Below are 15,026 nucleotides of genomic sequence, written 5' to 3'. Positions count from 1 at the left end.
CAAAATTAAAATTAAATTAAAGACATGCTGTTTCTGAGATCCAGAGATAGAAATGACAACAGAAGGAGTATTGTTGAAGGAGATTATGAAGATGTTATAGATATGCTGCTGCCTCCCTTAGATCCCGTTTACACTTTTTGACCTAGGTTCAACACTGGGGATAAAAAAATCTCCAAACGGTAAATTGCAATAGAAAGGTAACTTAGTTATTTAACAGTTCAGATAAATTAGATACCAGTCAAGTTAAAACAAACCTAACCTGCAGGGCCCCTATTGACCACCACTGTACATGGCAGTTTCAGTATATCCCCAGGCACTCAGAAACCAACCACTACTGTAGAGCAGAAGGGATTAATTAATTAGTCAGTTGACAGAGTTAGTTTGCAACAATTTTGTTCATTAAATATTTTTCAAGCTAAAAAGGAAAAAAAATCACTGGTACCAGCTTCTCAAGTGGGACTCTTTCCTGGTTTCCCCTAGTTTTCTATGATACTAAATTCAACAAAGTTGAGTTTTTGACGGTTGGTTAGACATTTTCAGAGTGTTAACTTGGGCTTCAGGGAATAATGATGAGCCTTGTTTCACTATGTTCTGTCATTTCATAGACTAAACTATCAATCAGTTATTAAAGCAAATAATTGTCAGATACAAATAACTATTGGTTAGTTTTCCTATGATGGATCGATACTACCTTGGCCGAGGTTTGATAGAACAACGGCATTATGACACAGGGTTCCTCTACTAGACAGGGCCACAAGACCCATCACTGTTGATATTCTACTTCAGTGGTGTGAATTTGTAGCAAATTTGCCATTAATTCTAATTGTGTAAATTGTATGTATTAAACCTTTGGGTCATTTTGGGGCCACAAGCAGTTGCCTCTCCCAGGTTGGTAATAAAATCAAGGATGGCTGTAGGGGAACGTAGCACTGACCGCTGCAAGATCACAAGGCCGTAGGGCTTTGAAATCAAATATCAATTAATAATAGTGTTGAAGGTCAGAGGCTGTTGGGGCAAAAAAGGACTGCAGAGCGGCAGGTTAGTTAAGAAAAAGACAGAAATCTATCACAATCACTTCACGATCCTTCTTAGGAGACTGGACACACTGACTACAGCACACACAGTCCACAATCAGACTTGAGATGTGACACAGATAAAGGGCCGTACAAGGATTTCAATCTTAAAGGCAGTAATGACCTAACCATTTAAAGACTTATAAACAAAGCAGACAGATTTATCAAGGTTTGTCTCATTGCATTGGCAGAAAGAAAAATGGTATTTCTGTCTCATTTTCAAGCATTTCATGCTATTTTAGCCACTTTCAACTATGGCCAGAAAGAAAACAAAGCTACTCAAAAATATGTCTGTGAGATTGTATGCACCTACGCACAATAAAAATGTACCCTAAGGACATAACTATACTGAATTTGATCTACCGAGCTGAACAATTCTTCATTCCTTTAGTTGTCTTGAAGCATGCACACCACCATCTGTCTTCCCAGAAATCGATGCAACAATCTGTTTAACAGATACCTCAAATAGCTGAAAAATGAAAGAAGTTGCTGTAAATCTATCAGCATTTCACTAGAATGTCACGAACAGAGAGATGGCATTGCTGCTATTTTGTTTTTCTTTGATATGGGATTGGACAGAATGATACGATTTTCACAGCAGGCTTTAGATCAATGGATTGAAGTGAATTTGTGTGCTACACCTCCAGTGATTCAACTCCCACAACTTGTCACGGGTCAAGCATTGTCCCTCTTAGCATCTTTAACAGTCTATTACATGTGTCTTTTTACATAACCCATAAGGGGCTCATGAGACATGTTGAACTTCACCCTGACAGGGGCAACTGCTTGGCCCCTTTTGCAGCGTAGGAGGCTTTCTTTCGACCCTTGTGTTGTTATTTTTCACAGCCAACCTCCAAGGTTAGGACACCTAAAGCCCAGGTGGTCCGGGCACTTTGTCTGCTGAGCATGTGTGTCATCACCAGCCTCAAAAGCTAACGTCCCGGCTGGGAGCTAGAATAGTTGTCGGCTGATAGCTTCAAAGAACATTGAACCAGAGACAGCGGTCATGTGCTGGAATCATGCCCCACACCACAGCCCAGAAAAGTTGCAACTCATAGGCAACAACTCCAAAATTCAACAGTATGAAAAACTTATTCAAATCATAAAGTGGTTCAATCAAAAGGCTCCTGTTTTGAAACCAATCTAAACAAACCACAATCATGCCTTGCAGCCTCCCCTGCCATGTTGCATGTAATTTGACAATCTACAACAACATCACTCTGAATCTATGTTGTCACCAGCACTGGAGAGCATAGCTGGGAAAAGAGGCCCATGATTAATAGGAGACAAGAGTGGGATCTTTACAAACCCCATGAAAATGAGCCTCGGGCGAGATATGAGACCTGGTTGGAATAACACTGCCAGAGCACTCCATTCAATCAGTGAGGACGACAGGCAGGGTCTTAGCGGGATCGGTGTAAAGTGCTGGGCCACTGCAGGAGGCTAGCAGGTGGGGTGCGCTAAACTATCCCTAAAACCAGGTGTAAAGAGGCTTTGCGTGGTAACCTTCTGCATACTGCCAATGCATCAGTGTGATAGATGGAGGAGGGGTCGATGGCAAGAATACAAAGTGTTGGATTCAGCAGGAGTGGGGTGGCGATGTAACAGAACAGGATAGCTGACAAGTAAATGTTTTGTGTGCTGCAAGAAGCTGCAGCTAACTCTCACCTCACAACCAAACTATGCGTTCTGTCCACCTTATTGGCGTGCCAGACGCACCTTCATCCAGGCAAATATGTTCCGCCTCAAGTATGAATGCCACAACCACAATCCTAAACAGTCAAAGATGTGTAAAGGACAAGTTGTGACATTAGAGAACTAAGAGCATCATGCACAAATGTTAGTGTGTGCCTTAAGTTAAACATATATCAGGTCATATCAGGTCATGCAGCTTGCATATAGGCTGTTTTTTCCCTTAACAATTTTGGCCATTAAATTACTGCCCTCTCTATCATGGTTTTGTTTAATTGTCTTGCGTAAGTGAGCTACTGGTTCAGAAGGGGGGGGGGGGGGGGGGGGGGGGGGGGGGGGTGCATATTGTAATTTAGTGCACAGCTTGTCTTTGGGGCTCATGACACAGTGGAGCAGCAACGTGGCCTTGGAGTCATGCTGGATGAACCACCAGGCCTGTCAGTGCAGTGATGGATACCAGTGGTGGGGTCACGTCATGCTAAGCTCGGGCACTCGGCATTAGGTCCTTGACATGAGTCTTTACACCTGATCAACGAAACGACTATCGCACAACACAGTGCAAACAGCTGTGCAGGCCTCATCTGATAAGAGAAGATACAGACAAATGTCACCTTGATGTTTGTCTTTTTGTCCATTTGATCATGGTTTTTACTACTTAGACTTCAGTACACACATCTGTTATTTGTGAGAAATATTTAGGCCTGGATGATTTAATATATCACTAAAGTGACAACTAAGTCTGTGTAATGTTTGTTGGAGCTCATGTGTAAAAAGAGTAAGTCTTCCAAAACCGGAAGAAAACAAATAACTAAGGGTGAAGAAGAAGGGTGATTCACCTGGAAGACAACAAAAATGTCTAACTGGAGTGACAACTAGATTCTCAACTTCTGCTGGTAACGGCCAACAAGGAGACATGAGACTCGGTAGTTAATGACCAAATTACAAACTGGCTAAGTGGCCGTGGTGTAACTGGTGTCTTGTCTCCTGCATACTAGGGGCCACCCTCACTTAAACCAAAAAGAGTATTTCCAGTAATTGAGAACATGTCTGAGACAAAGAATCTCCTGTTGTGTGCTAAATGGAAGAACGGGCAACTTCAGACAATGTCCGGACCTGATTTGTCAGACATTGTCTGGAGTTCATATGAGAAAACGGCTATAATGATGTTTAGCAAGTATAATGTTTAACCTGTTCATCAACTTAGCTTAGTGTGTTAGTAAGCTAATATTTGCTTGTTACAGCTGAGGCAGATGGGAAGGGTCATTAGTTTGGCAGTTATTTGGTCAAAAACATAAGTATTAGACAAATTAAAACTTTGACCTGATGGTAGCACAAATTAAAAAGAAATAATCTTTAAGATGTGTATTTAAATGTCTATTAAGTTACTATCTATTGCAGGATGAGGTAACCCAATGGTGTTTGAGCTGATGGCCCACTGAAAAAAGCAAAACAAATTCTGTTGCTACAATCCCGGTGAAAAAAAATCACAAGCGGCACACAGTTAGTGACGTGTTTTCCATCACCCAGCAGTGGTTGCTCCACCAGAGAGAGTAGGTAGTGCTAATGTAGCATTTTTTTTTATTTTAGTGGGGAAGGGTGTAGTGCACTGAAAACTGTTCTGTTTTCATCATAACAGTTTATGATATGGTTTAATGCCAATGGACTGTGTGTGAGGAACAATGTACTTTTTACTCCCTTTTGGAGGGAAGCACTTTGTCTTTAAGAGAAGCAGAAGAGCATTGTGCATACACACTATGAGACAGAAACATGCTTGTACGGAAACGTGGCTATTTCTTCTATTAAACGCTGCAAAATGAAGATGGACGTGTTCCTGGCAGTTCATTCTGAGGGTGCAACACTAACGCAACAGACTCGCTCTTTAACTCACTTGTGTGTGAAACGGTGCACTGTTTTTTCCGATATCTCAATCACCGCTTAATGCAAAATGTGCTGCCAGAGAGAACAAAACAGAGGTCTTTGAGATTTTAACTTGAATGAATCACCAGAGTCATAAGAATTCCTATTCTGTGAATCATGAATGTCATGCAACATGTTGTGCCAATGCATCCAGTAGATTTTCAGATATTTCACTTGATGAGTGAAAACTAGAAGGAAAGTGAGAAAGATCACCAATCAGGATTCATCCTATGGGGACCGTGAATGTCTGCGCAAGATTTGATGGCATAGTTGGTCCAAAACAGACAGAAATTGTGTTTGCATGCCATTTTGTTTGGTGTGTTATGACCTGATTGTATATACCTCATGTTACAACAATTAAATCCACACACTAAAAATCGATTGTTACATGCGTATGCAGAAAAACCTCTACATTTGAATTGTAACCCCGTTGAAAAGATCCAATTAAAACATATACATTATGACGAGAGTTCCTTTATTATTATTTTTTGCATGCTTGTTTGTGAAAATGTGGTCTTATGAAAATTGCGCAACACAGTTTCTAATCATGAAATTAATTTTTGGAAATTTTGTACCGATGAACCTTTCTCCAGGACTGACCTTGGTGTGTTTTTTCTTTCTCCAAAGCGATTGGTAGATGGCACTGTGTGGCAGGCCGTAAATCAAAGATTCCAGCTGAAGTGATGTCAGCCCTTTGCATCAAGTGTTGTGAAGACATGTGGACACGTGGTCTCAGTCACCCAAAATATTTATCATGGGTTTAAGTAGTCACATGCACGTGGACATGCACACATGCATCTTTCAACAGAACAATTTAACATACGGTATAATTTTACAAGCAAAAAGCATGGAAGAAAAATGGCGTAAAACCATAAACCCATTATCAACTGTTACATACATAGTATTCTAAAGCAAACACTGACATCACTCTGTAGATATTTATATGTATAGACATACCACAGAACAGTAAAAATGTTTACTATTTATAGAGTTGGCTGTCTGAGGGTGGCTGTTTTTCAGCCCATGCTGCTCTATGTGAATAGTTGACCTGGATAACCAAAAGTATGTGAAAAGCTCTACTGAGTCCGAGTTCGAAAAAATAGCCTCTTACTTCTGGGAACTCCTTGTTAAAGGATCAAGGCAACGCATACTCTTAAGCATGCACATGATTTATGCATCCAATTTATGGTGACATCTGTGTTAGCTTTATCACCCCAGGCCGTCAACTGGGCTGAGCTCATCAGATAAAACCTAATATCATGATGTCCGTGCTTAGTCATATCATGTCAGGATACAAAGTTAGTCTCTCCCAAGGTTGACAGACTTTGCAGCATAATGGGCTTAAAGTAATGAAATCCCCGGGAGATCACACAGAGAAAGTGAATGTGGACACTTATTTGTATAGTTATATACTAGATAATTGTACCTACTGTATATATACTGTACAAGTAGATGTAGTATCAATACCAAAAAGCAATAGTAGACATCTTGGAATATCTGCGCTTGTTTTCTCATCTAACTCTCAGCAAGAAAGCAAATAGGTGTAGTTCCCAAAATGTCAAACCCATAGCAAAAGAACGACAGTAGAATCAACACAGCAGGATGGTCAGAGCGGCGGCCATTTTTATGTGTACCTTTGCCATCGTAAAGAACCGTGACCGTTGTGGTGGGCTACTACCGCACAAATAGTATAAATAAATCATGAAAAGGTGTGTTTTGTGCACTATAGAGAGGGGACGTCACTCCCCTTCTGGTGGATCACCATTTTTAGTTCCGAAAAAATATGTACGCTAGGGAATAGCAAGAGACAAATTCTTTTTTGATCCCGTTTGGATTGTGCCATGAACTACACATAAAACGTTTGTCAGTTTAAAGGATATGAATGTCGCAGTTTGACGTAAAATTATAAAACTGAGAAAATATGTAATTAGAAAGACTTTCTTTTAAATTGACAAACATATCATGGCCCAATTCAAACAGCATCAAAATGTGTTTTGTCTCTTGTCATTGACCACGTACATATTTTTTCCAGAATAAGGTCCCATGGTGGACACCGAAAGGGGAGGGACTTCCCCGCTTTATTACTGTTGCCTTTCTACCAGAGTGGAATTGAGGATTACTGTATTTAATTGCTTCATATTTCTATCAGTAAGTCAGGTAAATCAAGAAAACAGAGTTGACACATTTTACGTGTGCTGTCACCGCTTTCTCTTGAACTAGTCAAATGACAACGGCCAACAATCCAATGTCCATTCTACCTTTCATTCTATTTCTTTGGTCAAACTATGTATTTAAATCCTGCCAGAGTGGGCCACAGGTTTACACATTTTACATTATGGTTGAACATTGAGAAAGCTGTTTACCTCGTAGAGGACACTCTGGCTGGAATCATTTTAAATAGAAATAGAAGCACTCACATTTAAATACACAAAGATGGGTACATGTCCTCAAGGAGAAAGGGAACAATACTGTGTCTTGTGTCACTGGGCCTTCACCGTTACCCTGTGTCCTTCTTTTTTCTTCCAGCTCATCAATGAACAGGAGATATTTAATAGGTGATTATTTTGTAAAAAATCCAGCATTGTGTATTTACAAACTCAATACTGTATGATGGTGATTCTAAAGTGAAACAATTCCTACTTATTCCCCTGAGGCTCCTAAATGCTACAGACGGACCCTATGCTATCTATTAGTTACCATAAACCCCAGAAAGGCCTGCTGACTGACAGTCTGCATCTACCCAAGCCAAGAAGCAATACAATCTGTATCCGAAAGCTTTTATGACCTCTAAGGATTTCTATTATTCGTGCTGCTCAAAATTTACAACCGCAATTATTCACGGGTAGCAAGACAGTCCCAGTTTAGTTTAGTTTTATTGCCCCTTTTCAAATTCTTGTTGCCAATTTCTTTGCAGTGTTTCAGCAGATTCCTTTGAGTGATTCTGAGAAAAGAACCTAATCAGGTCACATGAACTCCTGATGGCCATAGACGGACGCAGAAAGTGAGTTTTTGATTAAGGGAAATTAAAAGTGATATAAAAAGTAGTATGTCTATAGTTTTAAAAAAAAAATGGCAGTTAATGTTGATGTAGAGTCGATGGTTTGTGGTTATTAACACCTGCATGTTGACTGAGTCATCACTCCTGTTTTTGTTGACCGATAATTTCGTCACCCAAAATGGTGCTACAGATGGAGCTGTACTTTTGATGCTTTATTTAAACAGTTGCACCTTGCTATTAAACTGTCAGCACTATTAATCTAGGGCAGAGAGAATGTATGATGCTCTACCTTTGATTTTCAGAGCTGCCCTCTGTCTCATATTGCTTATGCAAAGTGGGGTGACCTCTTTGGACTTTTGAAGTGACATTTGTGCCTTTTTGTTGTTGTCATCAAAACAAGAACATCCCATACTCTTTTATTTAGTGCAGGTAATAGTGTGAAAGCTTTTACAGCTTAAAAAATATAGAAACAATCGCTGCAACACACAGGGACCATAACAGGGACTCCAATTACCAATTCATTAATAGAACAGAGAAATGATTAGTACAATTAAAATGGGTTAAGGTATTACTAGATGCCCTCATACAGTTGAACGGAGCCATTTGGATGAGCTGATCACCATTTCATGGTGTGCAGAAATGCTAAGAAGAGAAGCCTATGATCACTCAACTAAACTGGCAATACACAACATCTTATTTCAGGTTTGCACTAAACAATCATCTCATAATGTATCACTGTAACAAACATGGCGGGTTTGGGGTTGTTCAACTTCCGCTTTTGCTTGGGCTGATAAAAGAGGTAAAAGCTAGCAGGAAAAACCTATTTTTAAGGAATGGAGGCTGTACAGCATATTAACCCTTGAGGTTAATATGCCGTATGGCCTCCATTAGGTCTGTTATGCAAACCCACCCCAGTTAAAATAACTCCTCTGACTTCATGCTGGGCAAAATAGATCAGAGGCTGTGAACCTGGGTAACATCTTACCTCCGTGAGACACTTCTAGCACAGACACTGATATACAGACAGGTGGTGAATTAAAGGAAAAGACCCTGAATATATCAGTTGATCTAATGATCATTTTCTTAATAAGTATTGGAGGTATTGGACAAACTGAAATGTTGATCTGGTCATGGCGTTATTTGAAAGGTAAGGAGATCACCAATCAGTACAATGACAATCTGTCCAATAGTTGAGATTTTTCACTCAAAACCAAAAAATGCTCACCCAGTAGAGTGAGCGCTACATAGAGTCCTTGGTGGCCCAAGTTTGTTTGCTATCTGCCATCTTCACCCTCTCTTCCCCCTTTTCTGTCATTCTCCAGCTGCTCTATCAAATAATAAAGGTTCCTTAAATAATCTTAAAACAGATAAATGTGAACCTCATCATGAAACTCTTCAGGTTCAACGTCATCAGGATTCATCCTCTGGGGATCATAAACAAAATTGCATGGCAATCCATCCAATGGTTGTTGAGATATCATATTTCATTCTGTTTTCGGCTTACTTTAGTTCCAATGACCGACCAGCCGACCATTTGGCCGATCTTGCCCTCCATAGAGCTAAGCCGCTAGTATGGCTAAAACCTAAACTATTCATCGACTATCAGAATAGTTTCTGATTAATCAACTTATTGTTTCAGCTGTAACATTGATGAGTATGAAAAGTATGTGAATCATATGCTATGGCCTTCGCTGTCCGTATGGAATCCATTTGGGAGATTTTGAACCTACATGTCAGACAGAGCTCTTCACCATCATCAAATGTTTTGGACTAAGTGTGTTTTCATCCCTCCATATTTCCACAGACTTGTAGATTGAGGCTTATCTTGCATCACAACCAATCGTTTTTCTTTAATTTGTCGCCCGTCTGTGTTCATATGTATTGCATAGTATGACGTTTTCAATTTAACCATCCTTACCACCTGCCAGAGCCAAGAGTCAAATTACTATCTAAAGCTTTCATTTGAGTACTATCATCCACAGCCACCGGCTGTAAATCATTGCATCATCTTGTCCCCAGTGCATAAAAAAGACCAAACCATGAGTAACAAGCTTTGGGTTTAAACTCTTTACTCGACCTGCTAGTGGCCCAATAGATTAGGGGGCCATGGACAAGTCCCTTGTTAAATCCCTCTTTCTCAGGGATCTAATGCACCCACAACAGCTGTGTGAGGGCGCTTAGCAGTTAGGCCAGGATGACAAGTCATTGCTCAGCTTGATATATGAACTATTACATGTGAAACATGATAGTTTGTTGAAGGGTATGATGGTTATGTATGCTTGTAACAACATGTCCTCATTACATGTATTTTAGGTATTTATGTTTTGGTGAACGGCAAGCGTGAGATCTTTGTCTTTTGTCCATTGCTGCACTGGCAGATAAAAGAATACCTTAAGGAAGAAAACAACCATTAATAAGATCTTATTAGCTTTTAGGAATATTTTTTGTAACCTCTCGTAAAAAAATTCATTGGATCATCAAGGTGATCTTTATTCCACCAATATTCAACATTACTTATCAGACGTTGCGACAGGATTTATGCACAACAGTGTAGAGCTGCTATTTAATTCAGAAAGGGTTACCCATAGAAATGTTATTTCTATAGGGGTACCCCTACCTACCTAAACAGTCCATGTATTAAACACCGTACAAAGCAGTACAATTTTTGTTCAAGTAGGCAACTGTGAATGTTTGTATACAATACTTTTAAGCTAGAAATTGCACAAGAAAAAACTTGACATTTTTGACAATTATTCCACATACAATATTAGACACGTTGAGAAACATATATTGCAGCTTTGCAGCCAAGCTGTATTGCATTTTTTATTAGCCAGTATCCAGGTATCTAAAACAAAAACACAGATCAAACGGTCTTAGATTGCAGTGCATTAAATGGCATTCATTAAAAACGGCAAAGACAGCTAAATACTAGTATATGACTACTGATATTTTAGTGTTTCATACTTATTTTAGTGAACTTCAACACAACATGGCGTCATTTCATCAAAGTTTTGTGAAATCACAGTATTTATGTAGATATTGCAGTAAAAGAGAAATGAAATATACTTACTTTTTCAGCATCGTGCTCCAACCCTGTGTCATGATGCTCCAGCTCATCATCTCTGAATTCCTTTATGATCTATTAAAATAAACCCCAAGATCATTCATTAAGTAATTACACTTATTCAGATGTCTCTGCTTTCCCTAGACTAATGTGCCAAGTTATTCTAACAGGTTTATGGTTGTTTTTTTAAATTGTTTTATTAACATGGTTCAAATGTGAATGTTGCTCAAACCACTGGTTAATCTGAAGCTATTTGTCCTAGTTCCATTCATATTATCTGCATGACTCAACCATTCAGCCCAGGAAGAAATGGCAATTTGGTGATGTTAGTGGAGGCAAACACACTAAAGACAAAATGTCAGAAATCCTACTGTTTAACCTGGGAGACACCAATTATACTAAAACCTGAACCAGCACCATGAAGATATGCAACATACCTTTTAACCCCTTCTTTAAAGGCAACAGCCTGTGCTAGCTAGTGTGCACGAGTGGCAATAATCAAATCTAAATACGATGCATGCTTCTTTATGGATATAACCTCATGTTCTGACTTGTAAACATGGCAATCGGAATTGATCTGGCGAACGCTGCCAGCCTTTAGAACAGGTCATCCCTTTTTTACAATCTCAATAATCACTTAGCCATACTTTGACTATCATGACTTCATTTCAGAACTTCTTCCTCTGTTTTGTTATTTTTTTTCTTGATCCTCTGTATGTAGTTTGTTTGGCATTTATGCTTTAATTTTTTCAGATGCTTCTTTGTTTCTGTGTACTACTTAACCATGAGTAAAACCATTCCACAGTAACATTCCTTCACATCCTTAATGAACCATCACAAAAAGGCCTTTGCCAATGGCAGTGGCAGAGTTCCAGTGACTCACTTGTAACAGTTCAGTATATCTCTCGGGGTCCCTCTCCATCAGAGCTCTTATCTGGCTGTTGTAGTGCTCTGAAATACTCTCCTCCACCGCCACAGTGCAGGCCATGGCCCCCTCTTTTCCCAGTAGTGCACTGGACGCACCTTGGAGTCGATTTAAAAACAAAAGAAATGCACATTTAGGATTTAATATTAAAGCAACAACTGACTACATATTGCCTAACAACTACAGCAGATTAGTGAAATAGTGTTCAAGCTCACCAACCTGAAAAAACGTGTTTATACACTTGTAAATACGTCAACATCAAGTTCTAATATGTGGGTGGACAAATGCAAAACTGTGTCAAAAATCCTTCTTCTTTTTTGCTTTTGCTTTGTCAAAGTAAGTTATTTTATAACTCTGCTGTGTGCTTATGGGCTGTACCAACCTAATAGAAAGCCAGCGATGTTCCAGAGGGGTAACAGCGCTGTGGGTCGAACTCTGTTCTCAGCCAGAAGTTCATTAAATTTTGAAAGGTGGTGCTTTTCTTGGTCCCACATTTCCTAAAAAGAAAAAAACATGAATATGGAGTGTCAAGAATTAAGCAGTTACTCTCTTGCTGAACGCACAAATCGATTTTTTTTCTTCTTTTTGTGGATCCTTTGTGGAACTAGTAGGGCCGGGTATCGTTCAAAAATGTTCAGTACCGGTACCGATACCAATACTGTGACGTCTGGTTCCTAAACAATACTTTTTTTGTTACCAATTTTATAAAAAAAAAAGAAATTACAACATTACACATTTCAGCACAAATCTTAGTATTTATTTCTCAGCTCCTACTATGCGAGCCCCGAGTATTTTTCTGCCTGCCTCTACAATGTGTAACATTAGACAGCCAATCACCAGCATTATTAGATCTGGGTAGAAGCATGATGCGTGTTTATTGGCTCACTGGCGACGATGAGGTTTACTCCTTAGGTATTGAAAATAGGTATTGAATGACGAGGCATTTTTCCATACTCAATACTTCAGAGGCAATTCGGTTGGTGCCTAAAAAGTATTGAATTCGGTACCCAGCCCTACACACTAGGCAAGATTTGTAAGTGAAAATACACTACAACTTTACAGTTTCACCCTATTTCTCAAATCAAATTCTAGTGTCCTAACTAAACATTGATCAGTGTTAAATCAAAGTTAATAGTGAATTTGACATTTGTACTATCCTACAGTAGAAAGCATCCTAAGCCAGTCACACTGGTAATATTGTTCTGACACATGATTCTTGGTATTGAATAATACTTTGACATTTGGAGCCATCAATATCAACAATGATGAATTTTGAAAAATCAAGTAAACATTGTCGCCAGAGCAAACTTCTGTCCTACTTCAAAGCCCTGTGTCACACTCTGTCCATTTACCTGGATGAGGGGTCCAGTACTAGTTCGCCCCAACACTGCCATCTGGCCGGCGTAGATGCGGTTGGCCCCGTATTCACCCGCGTGGTCCACGCGCAGCATTCGGTCCAACATCTCCTTCTCCTCACTGTCGCATGGGGTCGGGACCACACTGTAGGCACGTGAGTTCAGCTGCGGGGGCACTAATATATACAGTCTATGGTTACAACACAATAACAACGACACAGGGGCCATGAAGGTATCATTTTGCTTTTCTTTTTAGGAACGCCAGGGCTTAACCCTTGTGTTGTCGTCCCATCAACCATGCAACTTTTGCTTTTGTAGGTCAAAATGTAACATTTTGGTCCCGATGGTTTTGTCATTTTTTCGACATTTAGTCACAATTTCTCAACGTGTTTTAAACTTTTTTCCAATTATTTATGTCACTTTTTTAAAAATGTTTCTGTCTGTACTTTTCAGCGCTTTGTTATGGAACATTTTTGTCACTCTTTAACATTCTTTTATTAAAAATAAAAAACTAAAATACTATAAAATGAAAAAACACCCAAATTCAATGAAAGTAGTGAACTGATCATTCATTTTACTTGTGAAGAGAGTGGAACCATCCACGTTCTTGTTTTTGACAATTTGGTTGAAAGAAACCCAAATTTCTGATGTAGAAACCTTTTCAAAAAAGGGTCAAATTTGACCTGAGGACACCAGGAGGGTTAAGTATGTCAAACATTTAGTTACAACCTTGCAACATTACAAGCAAATTTTACTGTGTGTTCATTTTAAGCTTTGATGCCTTTTGCTATGTAAGTGTTGTGACAATTGGTTGCATGTCATATGGATGGAAATGTACTATAGCAACAGCTGGTGATTTCCATTTTTTATGTTAAGGAAGTTATTTAACCCTTGTGTTGTCTTCCCATCAAAATTGAAAATCAACACTTTGTTGACGCTTTTTAATCAATGTTTTTAACTTTTTCTTATGTTTCTGTTCCTTTTTTAAACACTTTTGACGCTTTTTTGAATGTTTGTCACTTTTTCTGACGTTTAACACTACGTAACACTATTAACATACTTATTAATTTTAGTTTTACAGTTATTTTTGGAATTTATGGTCAATAAACCTCACTTTAAGGAGATTATACCTAATGTTTAGACTAAAATTAAAGGAATGTATGTTGCTGGATAATCACAGACTGGAATATGTCAACTTTTAAACAATGCTATTTCAAAACCACTTCAATTTGTTTTTCTAAAAATTGAATAAGACGCCCCAAAATGAATGAAAGTAGAGATTTGTACTTGCCAAAGAGCGTTGTGTGGAATCAATCATGTTATTTGGGGGAATTAAAAAGAACATTGAAATAGGAAAACGGGCCATTTTGACCCGAGGACAACATGAGGGTCAAATACAACAAACTAAATCTCAAGGAGCAAGTCAACTTTCAGTTACCTTCCTAGCTAAAGTGTGTTATGAAACAGAGCAACGCCCTCGTTACCCAATGACCATGATGACTTACAACGCTACAATAATACCGGATAGCTAACCTTACTACGTTAGCTACATACAAAGCCCGACCAGTTTAGATTAGACAAGTGTTTTAGCATTTTCAACACTGTCGCTCATGAAGAAAACAAAAGAACAAACGTTCAGCTTACTTCTGCATTTCAAACTCTGGCGAATCGTCGCTGGTGCGAGAACATTCGACCAGTTACACAAAGCTGTGCGCGCGGCTCTGTGCATGGTAGTCCCCTTATAATTGAACTAATTAGCCTACTTGTGTTATCAAAATAAAGCTAAAAGACATTTGCGGAGTGCAAACATAGAGTGCAAACTGTCATTGAAAACAGAAGCTTGACGTGGCGCAGACTAATGACGTAATCGCGTTACGTCCACGCGTCCACGTTTGTTTGTTCTTGCTTGAGGGGCATACAAACATGTCAGTACCTTCTTCGAATGTAAAGATAAAAACTTGTGTACTATTGTAAAAATTATATATATATATATATATATATA

At 39.1% G+C, this 15,026-nt stretch overlaps 1 protein-coding gene and 1 long non-coding RNA gene across 2 annotated transcripts; one reads left to right on the top strand and one right to left on the bottom strand.

Moving 5' to 3' along the window:
* The first annotated feature begins 41 nt into the window (after positions 1-41).
* LOC116705397 (uncharacterized) lies at positions 42-6,548 on the top strand. Its single transcript, XR_004335926.1, has 3 exons — positions 42-72; positions 873-874; positions 6,270-6,548. It is a non-coding gene; the product is annotated as an uncharacterized LOC116705397 (long non-coding RNA).
* A 3,673-nt stretch (positions 6,549-10,221) lies between these two features.
* On the bottom strand, positions 10,222-14,896 carry coq7 (coenzyme Q7 homolog, ubiquinone (yeast)). Its single transcript, XM_032541539.1, has 6 exons — positions 14,669-14,896; positions 13,022-13,200; positions 12,052-12,166; positions 11,628-11,767; positions 10,751-10,819; positions 10,222-10,525 (listed from the first exon to the last, which is right to left on the bottom strand). The coding sequence occupies exons 1-6, from the start codon at positions 14,751-14,753 to the stop codon at positions 10,448-10,450; spliced, it is 666 nt and encodes a 221-aa protein (XP_032397430.1). The 5' UTR covers positions 14,754-14,896; the 3' UTR covers positions 10,222-10,447.
* Positions 14,897-15,026: the final 130 nt, after the last annotated feature.

Source organism: Etheostoma spectabile, chromosome 2, assembly GCF_008692095.1.
Source record: "Etheostoma spectabile isolate EspeVRDwgs_2016 chromosome 2, UIUC_Espe_1.0, whole genome shotgun sequence".
NCBI classification, from domain to species: Eukaryota; Metazoa; Chordata; class Actinopteri; order Perciformes; family Percidae; genus Etheostoma; species Etheostoma spectabile.
The sequence above is the reverse complement of the archived record's forward strand: the minus strand, read 5'-3'. Positions and strand labels throughout refer to the sequence as shown.

Coding starts and splice junctions, on each gene's coding strand:
- coq7 (XM_032541539.1), bottom strand. CDS start 14,753: ATGCACAGAGCCGCGCGCACAGCTTTGTGTAACTGGTCGAATGTTCTC. Junction 10,820..11,627: donor GATATACTGAACTGTTACAA/GTGAGTCACTGG, acceptor TTATTTTAATAG/ATCATAAAGGAATTCAGAGA. Junction 10,526..10,750: donor TGGAGCACGATGCTGAAAAA/GTAAGTATATTT, acceptor TTTTTGTTTTAG/ATACCTGGATACTGGCTAAT.